The sequence below is a fragment of the Gobius niger genome, assembly GCF_951799975.1.
Source record: "Gobius niger genome assembly, chromosome: 5".
Taxonomy (NCBI): domain Eukaryota; kingdom Metazoa; phylum Chordata; class Actinopteri; order Gobiiformes; family Gobiidae; genus Gobius; species Gobius niger.
Window position 1 is genome coordinate 12,031,214 of NC_136856.1, and position 18,981 is coordinate 12,050,194.

The 18,981-nt window shown below is 41.2% G+C and overlaps 4 protein-coding genes across 4 annotated transcripts; 3 read left to right on the top strand and 1 right to left on the bottom strand.

Annotated features, from left to right (window-relative positions):
* Nucleotides 1-1,918: 1,918 nt before the first annotated feature.
* Nucleotides 1,919-4,653, top strand: LOC306963172 (protein Wnt-8a-like). The gene is made up of 5 exons (XM_079556656.1): nucleotides 1,919-3,030; nucleotides 3,137-3,309; nucleotides 3,489-3,614; nucleotides 3,709-3,851; nucleotides 3,961-4,653. The coding sequence occupies exons 1-5, from the start codon at nucleotides 2,963-2,965 to the stop codon at nucleotides 4,519-4,521; spliced, it is 1,071 nt and encodes a 356-aa protein (XP_079412782.1). The 5' UTR covers nucleotides 1,919-2,962; the 3' UTR covers nucleotides 4,522-4,653.
* A 352-nt stretch (nucleotides 4,654-5,005) lies between these two features.
* LOC306963173 (protein Wnt-8a-like) lies at nucleotides 5,006-6,644 on the top strand. The gene is made up of 5 exons (XM_079556657.1): nucleotides 5,006-5,156; nucleotides 5,258-5,387; nucleotides 5,461-5,586; nucleotides 5,687-5,829; nucleotides 5,940-6,644. The coding sequence occupies exons 1-5, from the start codon at nucleotides 5,142-5,144 to the stop codon at nucleotides 6,498-6,500; spliced, it is 975 nt and encodes a 324-aa protein (XP_079412783.1). The 5' UTR covers nucleotides 5,006-5,141; the 3' UTR covers nucleotides 6,501-6,644.
* A 5,640-nt stretch (nucleotides 6,645-12,284) lies between these two features.
* lcp2b (lymphocyte cytosolic protein 2b) lies at nucleotides 12,285-13,086 on the top strand. Its single transcript, XM_079556301.1, has 3 exons — nucleotides 12,285-12,454; nucleotides 12,542-12,691; nucleotides 12,865-13,086. Exons 1-3 carry the CDS (start codon nucleotides 12,362-12,364, stop codon nucleotides 13,009-13,011), a joined length of 390 nt encoding a protein of 129 aa, XP_079412427.1. The 5' UTR covers nucleotides 12,285-12,361; the 3' UTR covers nucleotides 13,012-13,086.
* A 3,519-nt stretch (nucleotides 13,087-16,605) lies between these two features.
* On the bottom strand, nucleotides 16,606-18,573 carry syce3 (synaptonemal complex central element protein 3). The gene is made up of 3 exons (XM_079556679.1): nucleotides 18,552-18,573; nucleotides 18,160-18,289; nucleotides 16,606-16,796 (listed from the first exon to the last, which is right to left on the bottom strand). The coding sequence occupies exons 2-3, from the start codon at nucleotides 18,287-18,289 to the stop codon at nucleotides 16,636-16,638; spliced, it is 291 nt and encodes a 96-aa protein (XP_079412805.1). The 5' UTR covers nucleotides 18,552-18,573; the 3' UTR covers nucleotides 16,606-16,635.
* Between the last annotated feature and the right edge of the window lie 408 nt (nucleotides 18,574-18,981).

An 18,981-nucleotide genomic window follows, 5' to 3' on the forward strand; every position in this document is an offset into this window, starting at 1 on the left:
CAAGACAAAGCTGAAGAAGACGGAGACTAAAGAGAAAAACCCTCTGCCCACCAAAGAAAGTGAGTCATCGTGTGCGCCCATGTGTGTACTTGTCAAACAGCGGCGAGCATACTCCACGTCCATCATTTCCGCCGCTGCTCTGCGTCGACCGGGCAGAGGCGCAGAGGAGATAACTCGCCACATCAGCACATCACTGAAAAACAACAAATCCCCAGTAAACACGCTGACTTACCATGTTTTCATTTTATCTTCTAGCCATCGAGCAGGAGAGGAAAGGCGACGCTACCCCTTGACTTCTAAGCACAGGAGAAGAAGAAGAAAGATGCCACCGCAAAAAGCACTTTGTTTTGATTATAACAGTATAAGAAAATGTTGTTTGTCTATGTAAATGGGTGCTCTGAGCTCCCCGGGGTGCTGTAAGGGTATATGGCATTCTAACAGGGGGTTCTCTTACTGGATGGGAGAGGAAAACCTAACGCCTGGGTGCGTGCCTTGTTACTGTATAGCCAATGTTCTCCAGTATTGCCAAACTAGGGAGGAGTGTTGAGTTGTAGCACAGAGCGAAAGGCAGGCATCCAGGCTAAAGCAAGGGACAAAATTGGATAATCAAATGGATGTTTTTCTTAATCGACTTTTTACTTTTCTTTGTCAAATAAATACGAAGATGTGGAACCACACTGTTTTGAGTCTATTCGAGATGCAAGTCTATTGGCATAAAGGTCTACAACAATAATAGGCCACAAGAAAGTTGAAATGACAATGTTTAGGTGACTGTTTAATCTAATTTGAATGAAAAATCTAAATAAATAAAACATAACAGAAATGTATTTGAAGATTGCGGAGAGTAGCGTGATTTCAGTAGAATTCTGGCAATCATTTAATTAAGCATTTTCATATCCTATAATCTTAATGGCCACTTTTCAGTTGTTGCCTAGGTGAGATTAGTGCAATAGAAAGTGCTGGCCATAAAAAATTGCCCACTGGCCAATGTAGCTATAGACTGTTGGTTGACAGTCGTTCATAGCCCTATATAAATTAATCTACAATACATGGAAAATCTGGCAGTGATGGTGTTCGATATTCTTATGGCACACAAAACCAGGCCTAAGTATTAGGTTCAACATGCAAACGTGGCTAGTGTTAATGACAAGCCTTGCAAACTATACTATAGAGGAAGAGCTGTGGCAATTGGCACCAAGAAAATGAATATTGACTGGCAGGAAAATAAATAGCCAAATCCTGACATCTGATAAAAGTACATATAATGGAGGCTACTAACATAAGTTCACTTTACTTTGTAAAAGTGTGTGCAGATATACGCACTCATATAGGTCTAGCGAATAACGGGATGCCGATAGTTGTCAGTCATGGTATCGCAATGGCCCCATAATGGTCTGCATTGTGCGGTAGAGACTCCGTACCTTCCTGCCTGACGCACTGGCGTCACCGCTGCGTGTTCCTCCAGCCTGTGAAGCCTATCACCTCCTGACCTTTAACAGCTCTGTCTCTCGCAGCTAGAGCTGCTATAAATCTTCAATTAACGCCATGTGCGCGACATAATGTCTCGTAAGCCTCTATCATGGAACTTAACGCATTTACGTGTGAAGAATGTCTTATAAATATTTGATCAAAATTAACAAATGGGCGTTTATTTGTAGCAGCTTGTTCGTATCGCTGCCTTACCAAACTCAGACAGTTTCGATGTTAAAATGGATCTGGCCATCATGTAAAGCCCGCCCAGTTGGTGTTCTCAGCGCATTAACTGCTTCAGTCCCGTAGCAGCACATGCAGATGGATTTGTAAAAGTTGTATGTTATTTCTTCTTAATGAGGTGCTATGCTTCTAAGTTTCAGTCATAAACATAATGAATATGGCTCATATCTAATTAGTGGGGATTATCTGCTGCAGCACTGCCCTGCCATTGTGTTGAGGTCCTCGCCCTTCAGACGACCATTGACCACGACACTTAAAGTGAATGACAGTTTTTGTCGATTGAGTGGCTTATAGGGGATTTGGCATGCATATGAGATGTGTCTAAAACTAAAACGTTGTGTTCTAAATTAATTACTAATTTCGCAACTACAGCCTGAGAGAATGTCTACAATATGAAGCAAATTGACCATCACAATAACGCACCAAATCAGCAATCATTTAAGATGTCGTGAACCCCCCCCCCAAAAACAAATAGTTTTATTCTCTATTTCAACGATATTTGTTTATGCTCTTGTAAATTCCAGACTGTTTTCACACCGTGTCGTTTCCCAAGGAAACATCTATTATCCTATTATCACAGCTTCGCCAAAGTCGCAAATGTGTGAGGCAGTATTTACATGACTATATCCAGGCAGCTCCTGAAAGACTTTATGGCTTTGTACTCACTGCTGGGCCCCGTAGGACGCTGGTGCCATTTCCCACATTCACAACGCCCCAACGGGGCATTTCTGTATATTGCGTGTGATATTGGTTCCACAGAGAAGGGATTGTGTGTTTTAAAAAACACTAATTTAACTAAACGATACATCATTGTGTCTCTGACTTATATAGCTCAACATTACATTATTTTCGTAAAATTATAATTTCAAATGACTGACACTATATGATTGGACAAGTGCGCCATGACATATGATATATTATAATTAGTCAATTTGTTTAATTTCAGAGACGGACGCAGTGGGAACGATCCTGGGAACGACAGGTGAATAATGAGGGGCTGTTCTGTCTGCGTCACGTCTTTGAAGTGCACGTATGCACCCGCGGCTCCTATTTGTCTCTAGGACAAGGCAATCAGGATCGTCGCTGAAGCTTTTCACAACGAAACGCTACCTGCAGAACACACCTGTCACTCAAAGGGGCACAACCATATAAATATCATCTGCGCGCACCACAGTCACAAACTCATTCGGCCTCTCTGGGTATAAACATCTGGCAAACTACCAGAGGGACTCTATAGGATTCTCTTACTATGGGACCATTCATTTTCTTCACGACACTTTTGCAGATGTGCTGTCATTTTCACTGCGCATCCTCCTGGTATGTAATCTACGTTAAATTCAAGAACTAGTGCATACGTTTACACAAAATGGTATTTGATTTCGTGCAATTGTATTATCATTAATCTGACCATTTCCTTCAATAGGACGGTCAATAACTTTCTTATGACTGGACCAAAGGCATTTCTGACCTATGCAAGCAGCGTGCAATCTGGCGCGCAGAGCGGCATCCAAGAGTGCAAACACCAGTTTGCTTTGGATAAGTGGAACTGTCCAGAAAGAACGCTGCAAATGTCAACACACAACGGCATCCGCTCTGGTAAGATGTATATGTTTGGTTGTTGTTTATGTTGAATTAATTTTTCTTCAAGAAATTGAAATAATCTGTTGCACAGAAGCGCGCGTCCAGTTTTACGCGCATCTTACGCATGTTTTACGCACAAGGTTTAAGCATGTCAATCAACAGTTGTTCATTATTTAAACGTGCCATATTTGTAGCCACGAGAGAGACGTCATTTGTCCACGCAATCAGTGCAGCAGGGGTCATGTACACCCTGACCAAGAACTGCAGCATGGGAGACTTTGAAAACTGCGGCTGCGATGACTCAAGAATTGGACAAGCAGGTATATGTATTCACTTGTGATGCGTTGACACATTTCAAGACTTATGTAGGCTATATCAAGCATGGAATAATACGTATTTCATTTTTATTGACAGGAGGCAAAGGATGGATCTGGGGAGGATGCAGTGACAATGTAGAATTTGGAGAAAAGATTTCTAAACAGTTTGTCGACGCACTGGAAAATGGACATGACTCACGCGCAGCTGTCAACCTGCACAACAACGAGGCAGGCAGACTGGTAAGACATTTTTTTTCTTTTCTTGAACCACTTACGACAAAGTAATGGGCCCGAATAAGGATGTCAAAAATCTCACCAGTTTTTTTCTTTCTCCCTTTTCCCTAAAAAGGCAATTAAGGCCACAATGAGGAAGGCTTGTAAGTGCCATGGCGTCTCTGGAAGTTGTAGCATCCAGACCTGCTGGATGCAGCTGGCTGACTTCAGAGAAGTCGGTAACTATCTGAAGCTGAAGCACGAGCAGGCCAAAAAACTAGAGGTCGACAAGAGGCCTGCGAGGGTGGGAAACAGCGCAGATAACCGCGGTACTTTGGCGCGCAGTCTGGGGGGCATTGCAAAGACGGAGCTCATCTACCTGGAGGACTCTCCTGATTACTGCATCCAGAATTTGAGTTTGGGATATCAGGGCACGGAAGATCGCGAGTGCGTGAAGAGGGGAAGGAATCGTTGGGAGAAAAAGAGCTGCCGCAGACTGTGTCATGAGTGTGGCCTGAGAGTGGTGGAGAAGCGCATCGAGGTGATCACCAGCTGTAACTGTAAGTTCCACTGGTGTTGCACAGTGAAGTGCCAAAAATGCACACAAACTGTAACGAAATACTATTGTGCGCGTAAGCCTGGAGGGAGGAAGCCACAAAACAAATCCAGGCGCAAGCATCGTATGCGCCGTCCCTGAAAGACTCACCAGTTGCTATTGTTAATATTGGCATGGCCACAACTGCATCATCGGCACTTTAACTCGGATGCGTTTTTTGTCTTTATAGGAAAACAATTTATTTCATAATTTGGATTATTAGGCGAATGTATGGTGAGGAACTTCACAAATTATGAATAAGTGTTGTATTATTGTAAATAGTATTTATTTGAATATTTTTCTAAATAAATGTATATAATAAAAACATGTTCAATTCTTTTGTATATTCGCTCCATGGTCTCCAAAGCCTTGCGCAGAAAAGCAAACCTCCCCTAATGCCACCTTTGAAGTGCACATAAGGCGTTTCCTGAATCAGTCCTCCAATCAGCTTCCTTGGAGCGTGGCTCAAAAAGTTTATTTGCTCTGTGGTTGAATAAGAGAAAGTTGAAGAGTTTCTCACTGAAAGCAGAAGGGTCTGCTCACCCAGAGTAACTATCAAATCCACAATGGCATGTCTCTTCATCTGGCTCCTGGCTCTTCTGCACATATTCTGTCCGGGACAAGCTTGGTAGGTTTACAGCTCACCTTTTAATTATGCTTAAGGAAAACCTGAGACTTTAAATACCTTCAATTTGCTACGCAGGGTCGCAAGTAACTTTTTGATGACGGGATCAAAGGTATAATATTTTCATTCTCTGTCGCCTATGATTTTGATGAAAGGCGTTGTTCTCAGTTTTTGGATGAGGATAAAACCTGACAGTCTTAACCTTTTGCACAGACCTATCTGGCATACGCCGGGAGTGTGCAGGTGGGCACACAGCGCGGGATAGACGAGTGCAAGCATCAGTTCGCGTGGGACAGATGGAACTGCCCTGACAGCGCGACACAACTAAAGGGACTGAGACGAGGTGAGCGAGGCTAAAAGCAAAAGGTTTATGTAGTCGTGTTAAAACTAAAGGTAAACGTTTATCTTATCCGCAGCCACGAGAGAAACGTCCTTTGTCCATGCCATTAGTGCCGCTGGGGTCATGTACACTCTGACTAGAAACTGCAGTCTGGGAGACTTGGACAACTGCGGCTGCGACGTGTCGAAAAACGGAAAAATTGGTGAGTCACGTGACACAACAGAAGAAATAGTGATGCTTTAATGTTGCCTCCCCCCCCCCCACCCCCCCACCTACATCACAACATTACTGTGCACGCGCAGGTGGACGTGGCTGGCTATGGGGAGGCTGCAGTGACAACGTGGATTTTGGAGAGACAGTTTCCAAACAATACGTGGACGCGCAGGAGACAGGCCAAGACTCCAGAGCCGCCGTGAATCTCCATAATAATGAAGCGGGGCGCCTGGTAAGAAGCGAAGATCTATTTATGCAAAGATCATGAAAAATACAATAGGCCTACAGACTATACTATGGTAGACCATATAGTCTAAGTTTGACTTCCTGTTTTGGGCACAGGCTGTAAAGGCAACGATGAAGCGCGTGTGCAGATGCCACGGTATGTCCGAGAGCTGCAGCGTGAAGACCTGTTGGATGCAGGTGTCAGACTTCAGGGATGTTGGAAACTATTTGAAAAACAAGCACGATCAAGCGCAGAAGTTGGACACCGAAAAAAAGCGCACGCGGGCGGGAAACAGCGCAGACAACCGCGGCGCCATCCTGGACGCGTTACGCAGCATCGCGCCAACAGAGCTCATCTACCTGGAGGACTCCCCGGACTACTGCCGAAAGAACAGCAGCATGGGCCTGTACGGCACAGAGGGGCGCGAGTGCCTCATGCAGGGGGTCGGTCTCACCCAGTGGGAGAAGAGGAGCTGCCGCAGGTTGTGCCAAGAGTGCGGCCTAGGAGTGGAGGAGAGGCGCGTGGAGGTGGTCAGCAGCTGCAACTGCAAGTTTCACTGGTGCTGCCAGGTCAACTGCGACCGGTGCACCCAGGTTGTGGTCAGGTACACGTGCGCGAGGAGGGACGGTAACGATGGTAGCGGCTTCAGGAGGAGACACCGAGGTCACAAGTCATAGGAACTATACCGAACAGGGGATCTTTCCGGTTTTAAGTCGAGGGATCTGTGAAAGCCTCAAAAAGTGTGGTTTGCTACTCAAGAAGAAATGTGTATTTTGTTACAGATGATGAGAAACCACTTTTGACGCCATGTTTGCACTTTATGTCTCGTTTACGTGTGTGTTTATTTATAAATTACTAAAATAAAAGTTACTTTTAACCAAGTCTATTTACGTTGTTTCTGTTTTCTGTGAAGGAACAGTGTCATGCTGTGTCTATTTGAATAAGAATGGTGCGGACACATTATAATGGGAATTACACGGATAACGCAGCCATTCTTCACACCTTACCAGGTGTTGATCCAGCGCTGATCCACAATTAGTCTGTTGTCGATGTGTATTCTTACTTTGTTCAAAGGGATAAACCCTTTCTAAGATAAATAAAGAAGGACGGTGAAGTTGCTTATTTGGTTTCCAGGATAATCTTTGTTGTAGGGCCCTGTGCCAGTTCCCCAACTAAGCAATGCAAATCTCTCCCAGCTGAAAGACCAGAGAGGAAACACACTGACAGGGCACGCCAGGAACATTAAGAATCATGGAGCCTGTTGTATTTTATTTTATTATTTTTCTTTCGCTTTTGAGACAGTGAATTCCGAATTTTCTTGCAGAAAAATTTATGTTGGCACTTTTCGTTTTCAGTTCAAAAATGAACTTGTTTTTGACCCATTCATTCAATCATTAGTGTAAGATGTGTCTTCAGAGATTCTCATGTTCAGAGATTCTCAAGCCCAGATGCAATATATGCTTTCAAAATAGTTCTGAAAGCATATTGTGGATTATTACAGAGACTTGTCAAATGTAGTGAAGCAGTGAAGCAGAGGTGATGTCAGTAATAGGCCAATGTTTTGTCTCTCACCTTTAGGCCATGGCAAGTGAGAGCAGGCTTTAATGCGAGATCTGGTTTACACCCATTTCTTTGTGTTTTCAGAGTGTTGGTCCTTGTAGTAGTACCAGGGAAGCCAAATATGTTTTGAGGACAAAATCTTGCCCATTAGTTCACTGAATGAGAAAACACATTGGCAAATCAGAGAGGAAGTCACTAATTTCCTGTTCAAATTTCAATAACATCTGAAGTAATTGGAAAAATCTTATCTCCGCCTTCTGATCTATCGCCACCTTTTTGTCTTCGACCCCCTGTATCTCCCAAAATCCTGTTCTCAGCTGGACGAGTCATAAATCTGTCATTGTCCCAGCTAAGTGACTGATGGCATGGATATTACGTTCAACAGGGGGTCTGTGCCTGGGGCCAAGGGGGTGGCACCCCAACGAAAAAGTTTTATTTTTACATACTGCAAAGGATACCAGTAATGCATTCGGCTATTTGCACTTGTTGCTAGCGAGAAATACTGTTAAAAATGAGAATGAAGTTATCCATGTCACAAGTTATAGGTTCATAATCATTTGATATAACAGAAGGTGTACTTGTAAGTCTCAGTAAACATCTAATGTTATGATGACACACCAAAACATTGTCTCCTGCTCTTCCCATTTGCCCGTTTGTGGAAAGGCTATGTTTTGGTTTCTGAAACCCTGCTGTGGCTTAACGAAGATTTTCCCAACTGGAGAACTTTGCTCTTGTCTCTCAAGGAACACTTCTACAATGTTATCATGTGGAAATGGGCCAATACTCAGGTATACATGACATGTTGTGATTAAAGTAGAGGCAAATAGCAGAGGACCTTGAGTAACAACAGAGGAAGAAGCTCAAGTATCACCAGCACCACAGTTTAAAAATCCTAAGTGTATTGCTGCATGTCATAATACATTTTGAATTGTGAAACAGGCTACTGCTACAGTAGCTAAACAAGCATTACTTCACATATGAGATAAAACAAAAGCCAAATAAAACACAAGGTTAACACTAACAATGAGTTATCGATCTAAACGGTTATTATTTGACTTGTACAAATTGGAAGCTCACTGGGAAACAACAAAGCCTTCCACAAATGCAAATAAAGGAACTTGCGCTGAATGTTCTTCTATATTGAACGATAAGCCGATAGTGTGATTTACTTCTTTACTAAAAGAGTGGGTGAAAGATACCCAAGTCTGTGTTCACTTTGAGTTTTTCAGACTCCTATTGCTGTCCTAACTTTAAGTCTGCTTTCTAAGTTATATGCCCTGGGACAACCAATGGAATTGAGCATTTTTATAATTCTCTGGCATATTTACAGTTGTTATGTTTAAAATGAAGTACTTTAAGCACTTTATGACAGGGCTGCTTACAATTAGCAGTGATTCAACCTCTCATACATCTGCATATGTCGCATTGACTTAGCCGTAATTACACGGTGCAGCCTCCACAGTGGCCCGAGATGAGGCGAGTGGGGGGTGTATGTTTCTCTGCCAGATGAGGAGAAAAGGTGGAGGAGGTGGTACTAGTGAGGAGGGGGCGATTTCCCAAAAAGGACCCCCCAGGAGGACTGAAATATTCGAGCACACACGGCCCGGGGCTCTCGGGGATCTGAGGATGATTGATCAGTGTTGCCCTCCCCTTACACCTGGGTGCGAGATACCAACGGGCCCCTACAGGACGTGCTGGGGCTAGAGGACAACATCTGACAAAGGTAACGTACTTACCCGTTTGCAAATAGTGATATGAATCAGAGAAAGCACTTAACTTGCATTTTAGCGTGCAAAGATGGCCTGTTCATGCATGTGGCAGCAAGCGAAATAGAAACTGTCAGCGGCTATCTTTAGTGGCACATGCATGAACTGAGAGTCTGCTTGAAGTCATTTTGCACTTCCATATTTGTCACATAACCACTGAAACCTTCCGCGTTTATGTGACGACGATTAACATCAGCTCAGCAGAGGCAACAAAAGGCCATTGGTGAAGTCCATTTCACAGGTGTGGGCTGCAAAGTAAATAAATAAGTGTGACAGCACAAGTAAAGCAACATTTGTATGAGGTACGCATGGATTTAAGCAACGCTCCTTCAAAATCGCAAGTTATGAGCGGGAAGCCACGGCCTCTAGTTCCCAAGAAAAAAGTAAGTAGCAGTCAAATGTTGGTACTCAAGTGCAATAAATAAGATAGACCTAATGTGTGTGAAGTTATGAGAGACTCTGAGAAAATAGGTAATTGTTGCATTCTATGAGACTTTGCACTGAAAAGTATAGAAACAAAATGTGGCAATATACATAAAATGCATTAATATTTACTGTCTCTGCAGATTAAGTTTACTGTTGTGACAAAGTTGTAACACAAGAAAATGTAACTGGGGCAGGCTTTCTGGTAATTGCAAATAATAATTCACAATATTCAACAGTGTTCGCATTATATTATTGGCAGGAAATGAGAGGGAGTGACCTTCAAGTGTTGTCCAGTCCTTATGCCCAGTAAGTATTACTTTAATACTAAATGCTATATTTAAAAAGTATTCATTGATCTAATGCATAGTTATCAAACTTTTTTTCATAAAATATTTAACCTTCCAAGTTCCACAAGGCCCATTATGATCCCATCAGATCTAAACTGGGTAAAAAAATAAACCAAAATTGGACAAAATTGAGTCTAAACTGGGTGTAAACCATGCCTGAACCGGAATAACACAAATTATTTCCAAATAAACTGAATAAAGTTTAAAGATTTTGGCAGATGAACCTGAGTATCACAGAAAAAAGCTCAAGTACCACCGATGGTACACATACCACAGTTTGAGAACCAGTGTATATTCACATGAAACCTCTCTTATTTTTAACAGAAAAGTTAAACCAATATTTGATAGAAGCCAACAACCAAGGTAAAGTAAAGGAATCCTGCACATTGAGTTGTTATAGCAATTAAAACAATATTTGTGTTACTTTTTAGAGTAAACAACAAACATCACCAGAGACGAGGTAATTCAATTCCGCAGCATTTTAATGACACAACATGCACTTATTCTGATTTCTACCTCTAGCTGCATCTGTACAAGAGGAGGATGACTATGAGCTTGATGTAAGGGAATCATTGTTACTCGAATCAATGCGATACCGATTCTGAAGTATGACAGCAAATTGTGATTTTAAGATAAAGTTCCAATTTGCCTCTTCTCTCTATAGGCTGCTTCTATCTGCACTACCATCTTTGTTGTTATTACTGTTAATATTGACTGATTACATAGTCGTCGATTCGACATTTTGTGGAGATTATGCTTACTATATTTACCCCAAAACTGTAAAAGCACAATTTTTAAAAAATAAGTTAAAAAATAAATAAATTTAAACAAAATTTACAAAAATCAACTTCTAAAAGGAATCCTATAGTTACGCTGGTATCGGTACTGGTCTGAGACTAGATGACTGAAAGAAGAGCCTTCATCGGCCGGGGCAGACCTCCTCCCAAGGGGTAGGGGGTTGCTCTTACTGGTGCCTCCTCCTTCAATCTGCCTCCTCCACTATGTGGTGTGGGCGATTGGGGAGGGGAGAGGCTCTCCCCCTCTGCTGCCCTCCCCCTCTCCAATGGGTAGGCACTGAGGGGAAAATCGGTTCATTGTCCGATCACACTGGAATAGGGGAGAAGTGATGATGATAATAATAATAATAATAATAATAATAATAATAATAGTAATGATGATAACAATAACAATAACACAAAACTTTCAAATGAAATACAATACAAATAGGGAAAGGGAGAAATATCCACGTGTGTATATGTATATGTACTCATATGTAATGGGAATCCCAATCGTAGTCTGCATAATCCCTACGTATCCCAGCAACAATCATTCAACAGAGGTAGTGACGAGCGAAGCAGCACTTGAATTAGTAAGCCAAAATGATATCTTATAAGCAAACATGTTTTGAGTTTTGTCCCTTTTCTTTCTTTTTTATTATTATTTCTCTCTCTAGCTGAAACTTACGCTTGTAAATTAGGTCAACATGTTTAGAACAAAAGGAAACGTATAACCACACACACACATACACTCACTCACACACACTACACTTTTATTTTCTCTTTATGTTGCCTTCATACACATTCCATTCCCTTTTTTGTACTGTCTTATGTCAATGTGTTGTCTTGTAAGTGGTATGTATGTCAGCATTGTTAAAATAAAATTATAAATATAAAAAAAAAAAAAAAAAAAAAAAAAAAGATAAAGTTCCAATTTGCCTTTTGCAGGATACTTATGACAATGACGGTTTAAATTGTTCACTGGCAAAGATAACGCTACAAAAACATCAAAATCTCTACCAAGGTGAGCTCTCTTTTGTCGAATGGATTCAGGATTCATGAGGCGAGTGCAAAATAAAAAACATCTTACTTTTTATTTTATTTGGCTTCAACACTCTCATGTTCGGTACTGACAAATAAAACAAACAATGCAATGGAATCCCAAACAGATATTGAGGCGTTAACGTTTACCATTCCTCTCACCTCTTTACAAATCCACAAGAGGGCAGTGTACACAAGGAAATGCGCCTTTCCACCGGCTATGCTCCGCCACAAACCGACTCATGGAAATCAAGAAGGCAAGTCAACTTGAATAGTCCAATGTATTGTTTCCCAGATATAATAAAACAATTATGGAACAAAAATGACCAATGTTTAGTGTGCACCTTTCTCTCTCCCAGAGCAAACCAGCCTTTACCTGCACAAAGTTCAGAGATGACAGAGGTAACAATTTTCATCTGAACAATGTTTTTAAAGTTGATGCTAAAAAACAAACCTGCACCAGTAAAACCAGTATTTCCACAAGGCTACCAGCAGATGGCAGTGTTGTAAATGCTACCACAGTTAAAAAAAAAAAAAAACTAGCTCATTGGTACATGACATTTCCCTTAACATAAACCTTCAGAGCTTAAATGTCATCCTCAAGACAAAAGCAGTCCTTACTATGGCTCTTTGTGTGCAGGCTTTAGATCCCACATGGTATGGAGGAGAGCTGACCAGGCAGGAGGCAGAGGAAGCTCTCAGAGATGTGGACCAGGTCTGGAGTGGATGTTCTCTTCTGTATTTACAAAAACAAATGAAATCATGTGTTATGGTTGAAGCAATGCTCGATTTTTCTGTTCAGGATGGAGCATTTGTGGTCAGGGACAGCTCTAAAGGCCGAGCGGAGCATCCCTACACTCTCATGGTGCTAAACGAAGACAAGATTTATAACATTAAGATCCGTAAACAAGAAGAAATGTTTTTCCTCGGCACTGGCCTCCACAACGACAAGGTAAACCGAATGGTATTATGTCATTTTCTCTGCAGTGTTGGAAAGAGCTAAAAGGCCTGTTTTCTGACTCAAAAGTCCACATCTCTGCCGTGCGCCCGGGGGGATGTTTGGCGCCGACTTGTCCTGCGTCATTAGGCCCCCGTCATATTTGAGTGTGCTTGTTTCTGCTCTAGAGTTTCCCCGGGGTGAGAGAGATCATTACCCATCATGCCCACGCCCCACTGCTGCTCATCGATGCCCCGGACCGCGGCGGCTCGGAAACGCACCGTCTCCTCTGTCGCCTCCTGCACCCGGTCGGGCTCAACAAGACCATCGGCTGAACGTGGGGGTGCAGCCATTTATGTAAAGCGTCATCATTTGAGGGGGGATGTACTTTGTGACAACTGGAAACATAGATTCACATTTGGTTTGTGTGTATGCTCTCACTTGTCCAGGAGCGTTCTACTGCAGTACTCATTTAAAAAAAAGATCAGGGGTTTCCAAACTTTTCAGGCCGTGATCCCCAAAAAACCCCAAACCATTAACTCGAGAAAAATGTATTTGCATTTACAATGATTTCAAATCTGGTTGCATTAATTTAGTCTGGGGAAAAAAATATATCAAATTTAAAAACATTGTCTCAAAAATCATTTTGTGACCTGTCTAGATGACCACATATTCCCTAAACTGGGAGATTGGGAGATCTGTGGGCTCAGTTCCAACCCCAATGTGGGGTTGTATGAATTTCTCTGTCATCACTTGGGAATGCTCTGTATGTGACTACAGTGCTTAACCTGTGACCTGCCACCTTAGGGTTAGGGTTAGCAAACATCAAAGCGTATTACAGCCAATATGCCACTGTGATACCTCATTTGAAAGCCAAGACCTACTACTTTCGTAAAATGTGTGTGAGATTTGTGAAAGTGACAGGTTAAACTATTCACTAGTAGCCACTTGGCAACTTCTAAAACATGGGTCGACCCTATTTATCTCGTCAGCTACTTTTACTTAACAAAAACGGCCGAGAGCTACTTACGGATGGAAGATTACTTGCGTGGATTTCACCCTTTAGAATCATGATAATATTACAGAAAATTACTCTAGTTTTTATACTTTTTTTGTCCATTTTCCATTTTCTTCCGCTTTATCCGGGGCCGGGTTGCGGGGGCAGCAGTCTCAGCAGAGATGCCCAGACTTCCCGTTCCACACACACCTCCTCCAGCGGTTCTGGGGGGACCCCGGGGCGACACCAGGCCAGCTCGGAGACATAGTCCCACCAGCGTGCCTACTTTTTTTGTTTGTTTTAATATTTACCCAACGTTCGCAGATTCTATGTAGAAATGAGGAAAGCCTTAAGGGAACGACCCGGAAAGGACTAGAAAACTACTGGCAGCTCCCAAGCAACAGATTGGAGATCCCTGCTCTAACCGGACAAATATGTACAATAGGTGATGATTCAGGTCTCAAAAGGCTCTCTTTGCTCTAGATCATTGTATATGGTATTGCTTTACGACTTCCCCCTAATCAAAAAAGTGTTTTCAACATGTTTTAATTCATACAAACAACATGCATTACCTCCTCTCCTTGAACGTCCATTACTGGTGATTATTGTCTGGGCTGCTGCTTATGCGTCTCTTGGACTTTAGGAGCCGCATGTTTCCCTGGACGCCCAACGCAGATGATCAGATCGCACAGCTTCAGTTCGCTTCGTACTGCAGGCACAGCAACAAATACTATTTCACAACACCGGCCTCCAGCCATGTAAAATTTCAGTCTCCTAAAAGCTTACACGCCTCCCTGGCATGTTTTCCTTGAAGCAAACACTGGCTACCACTACAACCAAGCTGGGGTACATTTTGATCGTACATCCAAATGCCACTTCCTCTTATGTGCTTTGAAGCTTCAGTCTTATTTCTAGGCTTTGATGCTTTTGAAGGTTAGCAAGGGGGAAATGCTCGCTCTGGTCGCTGTCCCCCTTGGCGCAAAATAAGTTACAACAGCATGATTAGAAAAGCAAAGGACATGACAGACAAGAAGAAATGTGTCAGTTGGTGCTATCTGCCCATCACTGGAGAGGCCTGACTGACACTAAAAGCACGGCCCCAAATTAACAACGGTTGGTGAACACAGTAATCCGCTACACTGTGTTATCGCATTGCAGGTCTGGGGGAAATTTTAATATTTGCAAATCAGTGTTCAAGGTGATTTTACCGCCGTAATTAATGCTCACAGATATTTGAGGGCTGTACAGGATTAACAGATACTTACGCAATAACTCATCCAGAGTTTTAGACAAACAGTCCACTGCTTTCAAAATGCTGTCCAGGTCAGTGTAGGCCCGCTCTTCAATCTTGTCCACATCCATCTGAAAAGCAGTACCGGTAATTTAATTTAAACAATATATGATTCTTGTGTCTTTCAATCAACTTTTTACATATCTAAATGCAAAATGATACCAAATCATCCCGCACCTCCCCATGCCCAGTCCATAGAGCCCCAGTGAGATTGATTTTAGCAGGTGCGGCCAGTTTAAGATCTTTACACTGTGTTCTCAAGGGGCCGTTTATAATTGGGTCCCTCTCCTCATTCTGGGCAATGTGCCTAGAAGCTTGTGTGTCCATTTAAAGACAAGTAAGCAAGGAGGGATTCTCTGGCAAACAACAGCCTGCTAGAGTCAAGGCCTCTTTTCTCACTGGGAAACCCTTGGGCAAGGATTTTAGAAAATAAAATGGTATAACAAACTCTGAAGTTCGATATATTGAGGAAGGGAACTATCACGATAAACGATATCATTGAAGACTTTGTAATGCCACAGATACAAACTTTAAAGCTTAAAAAAGACAGTTAAACTCTTGTTTGAAATGTAGAAACATGAAATACAAACATGAAATACGAGACACATCTTACTTTGGGTAAAAAAAAAAGTACTAGCGTAAAGAAATGTACTGACGATAAATATTGAGCCCAAAATTGTATTGTTTATCTGTCATTTATTGAACAACAATATACAAAGATTAAACATTTTATCAATTCATATGAATCTAAATTTTCATTTCTCTCAAGTCGATATAAAGGCTGACAGCCCCAAGTAGTAGGAATAGACTAACAATGCAAGTGATATAATTCCCCCTGTATTTACAAAAGTTTAGATTTTCTGTAGCTTTCTGTATAGCGATCCTGTCCTACCATCTGTCCCATAATTACATAGCATTCTATTAAGCAGCATCTGCTTACACCATTATGGGAGTTCATTTCAGAACAGGAACACCCAAGTGATTTTTGTAAACAAACCTGCAGTGTCAAATTAAAGTTGACTCTAATGTGAATTTTAACCAGCTGTCAAAACTTTCCTGTATAACTTTCTCTTTCAGACACAATTGAAAACATCATCTCCATGTAAAGCGAGCACAGCATACTGTATGTAAATCAGGGGTTGACCAAAGTTGGTTTACTTGAAAACTCAACCCACAGAGACAGCGGGGAATAGATATAAAGGAGATACTGGGGATTCATTTAATTTTTATGACATTCTCATATGGTCATGCTTTGCACATAGGAATATGGTATGCCTTTTAATTACTGGGATACATTAGCATATTTTTCATATAAGATTACTTAACGATTCAGTTCATGTGTGTACTGAATTCTATAAAAAATGTGCAATTAATCGTTATATGCTGCTTCTTTCTGTTTGAATTTATGAAATCTAATTAAGCCTAAATCAATATATAAATACCATGAGATGCTGCGAGATAAGAAAATCCCTCATGTTCTTCATTAAATGCATTTATTTTGAACAGAACGCAGAAGAGACAATATTCAAGGGCATAAGAACAAAGCCTATAGTCAACAGAATTAAGCACTGAAATTACAAACCATATAAGGAATAATTAACTAAACCCAACACACTATCATCACACTAACAAAGCTGCACCAAAGCAACAATTGAACGACACATTTACATACTACTGCACTGCATTTGTACATTTGTTTGTTTGTGGCTGCTGCTCGCTCCAAACAGTGGTCTTGCACCTCTGAACAGCATCCTTGAGTTTCTGCAGTGACACAATAAACTCTGGGTTGGTCCTCAGTGCCACCATGTCGTACGCCATCCAGGTGAGGTGAACTGTAGTCAAAACAGAAAAAAATATTCAATCAGAAATTGCATTTATTAGAATTACATCTTAGATTTAAGGAAAGAATGACAGATTAGCAGGAAAAAGCCAATCAACAATAATTAAAGCCTTACCACAATCTGCCACTGTTTCTGAGTTAAACCTGACATGGTTTTGTCCCTATGCAAATTAGCAATAGACATCGGGATTGAACGTAATAGATTAACCATTACTTTAGAAATCTGCCATTTTAGAGGGACGAGCTAACATTGTTCAAGTACTAACATTAGCTAAAAACATATCAAAAAGCGGAGAAAGCAACTGTGGAACAAAGCAATAAGCTGCCTGGTCACTTATTCTTCAATAATTGAACGTTCGTATGTTGATTTTGAGATAATTGCATTTTGTATTTTCTGCTTCGGCCTGCATGCAGTAGATCAGATAATATTTCACAGTGAGTAGTCAGAGGCAGGTAGTATTCACTCAGCTACATTTACTCAAGTATGTTCAAGAATAAGTTTATTAAGTTTCTTTGCGTTGTTTTATTATCATACAGTACTTTTTACTTCTACTTGAGTAATATTCATTTGAAGTAACAGTACCTGAGTAAAACATTAGTTGCTCTTCCCATTATGAACATTAATCTGTAAGTGTTAAAGCAAAGCTAAGGTAAGAACATATCTCAGTATGGAAAAACGGTGGCCTATTCCTTTAACAGCACTAAATTGGCATATGAACTTTTTTTGTATAGAGTTCGGGAAATTCCACTGTTACCATGGAGATCAGCCATCTTTGCAACTGTTGGCATACATTTCCATTGACTAACATTAGCTAAAAACAGTATTAAGGATGGGTTAAATACAGAAGACAAATTTCCCTACGGGGACAAAAAAGTATACAAACAAACATAAAAAGTGGAGATAAAAAAGTAGTGGAACAACTCCGCTAGCTCCTGAGCTGGTAAATGCATCTAACACACTGTGGTGTCCAAGTGTTTTGATGTGAACAATAACTCCAGTATTTTTACTTATAAAATCTCCATTTGTTTATAATTGCTGCTAATTCCATAATGCTTAGCGATATGACGTCACATTCCCGAACTCTATTGTATATTAAGAATTATTTTCGTAATCTAATTTGATGTTGTATTCTTTTGGGGGAAATAGAAGTGATACTGTTTAAAATGTATTTATTTTCTATTTCGTACTGACCCAAGTGGTAATTTCAGGAAGTACTTTTCTTTGAGTGACTTTATAGTTATTGGCGCCATTACTTTTCCTTGGGCACATATTTTTGGCTGCTCTACCCACCTTTCTCATTTACTTACTAGATATTTCCCAAAAGTTTGTCACTTGCTCCGCTAGTGTCCGTTACCTGTCATGTTCTCCGTGTCTTCGATCATCCGCTCCAGCTCCAGGTTGACTTCCAGACTCTCGTCGCCGCTGATGTTGCAGGTTTGAGGAGACTCGGGAGGTGGAGATGACGAAGACGCAGAAGTTGCCATCTAAAACCGGTAATATTGCCCGAGTAAATAGGACCGTTGTCGTTTTACAGAACAATACCCTCCCGTGATGTAACATTATGTCGTAGCAAAATGTTTATGTCAACGCTAGCTTAGCCTAGCAAATGATTGGTCAAATTGGTCAGGGATGCTCATTTAGCCCGGACACTTTCTCTTTTTACAAGCGAAATATTAGCACTTGGTCATTGTGCCATTTTTCAGTGAAGCATCTCACAGGTATTGCAAAACAAAATGTTAAACTTACACTTTTCAATATGTGCCCAACTGATGAGTTCTGCGTTTGGAATCGCGCTTAGATTAGATGTGTAATCTGCGCATGCGCGAGTGACTCCCAACCAGCTTTATTTTGTAAAAAACCACAACACAGTTTGTTTTGTAAATCCCTTATTCTATATATTTGCATTACTTCGTACTGACTTGTTTTTATACTATTTGTTAGTGATAACCTGGCCCTATTCTTTTATTAATATGTTTTGAATAAAGCACAGCAGTATGTTTTATTTTGTTTAATTTTATTCATTTGTTTGTTCAGTTATTTATTCATAAAATTGGGTATGCTGAGACAGTACCATTGTTATCCTCAAACCAAGGCTTTTATAGCCGCAAGCTATAGCCTGAAGATAAATACTCCATATGACTTCACTAAAATGCTACACCAGTCGAGAACCAGAGTG

What these genes read in the sequence shown, in the direction of transcription:
- LOC306963172 (XM_079556656.1), top strand. Translation starts at nt 2,963, where the DNA reads ATGGGACCATTCATTTTCTTCACGACACTTTTGCAGATGTGCTGTCAT. An exon ending in ACACAACGGCATCCGCTCTG is followed by an intron (nt 3,310 to 3,488) that starts GTAAGATGTATA and finishes CCATATTTGTAG; the next exon opens with CCACGAGAGAGACGTCATTT. An exon ending in ACAACGAGGCAGGCAGACTG is followed by an intron (nt 3,852 to 3,960) that starts GTAAGACATTTT and finishes TTCCCTAAAAAG; the next exon opens with GCAATTAAGGCCACAATGAG.
- LOC306963173 (XM_079556657.1), top strand. An exon ending in ACTAAAGGGACTGAGACGAG is followed by an intron (nt 5,388 to 5,460) that starts GTGAGCGAGGCT and finishes TCTTATCCGCAG; the next exon opens with CCACGAGAGAAACGTCCTTT. An exon ending in ATAATGAAGCGGGGCGCCTG is followed by an intron (nt 5,830 to 5,939) that starts GTAAGAAGCGAA and finishes TTTTGGGCACAG; the next exon opens with GCTGTAAAGGCAACGATGAA.
- lcp2b (XM_079556301.1), top strand. Translation starts at nt 12,362, where the DNA reads ATGGCTCTTTGTGTGCAGGCTTTAGATCCCACATGGTATGGAGGAGAG. An exon ending in CTCTCAGAGATGTGGACCAG is followed by an intron (nt 12,455 to 12,541) that starts GTCTGGAGTGGA and finishes TTTTCTGTTCAG; the next exon opens with GATGGAGCATTTGTGGTCAG. An exon ending in CTGGCCTCCACAACGACAAG is followed by an intron (nt 12,692 to 12,864) that starts GTAAACCGAATG and finishes TTTCTGCTCTAG; the next exon opens with AGTTTCCCCGGGGTGAGAGA.
- syce3 (XM_079556679.1), bottom strand. Translation starts at nt 18,289, where the DNA reads ATGGCAACTTCTGCGTCTTCGTCATCTCCACCTCCCGAGTCTCCTCAA. An exon ending in AGACACGGAGAACATGACAG is followed by an intron (nt 16,797 to 18,159) that starts GTAACGGACACT and finishes TTTTGACTACAG; the next exon opens with TTCACCTCACCTGGATGGCG.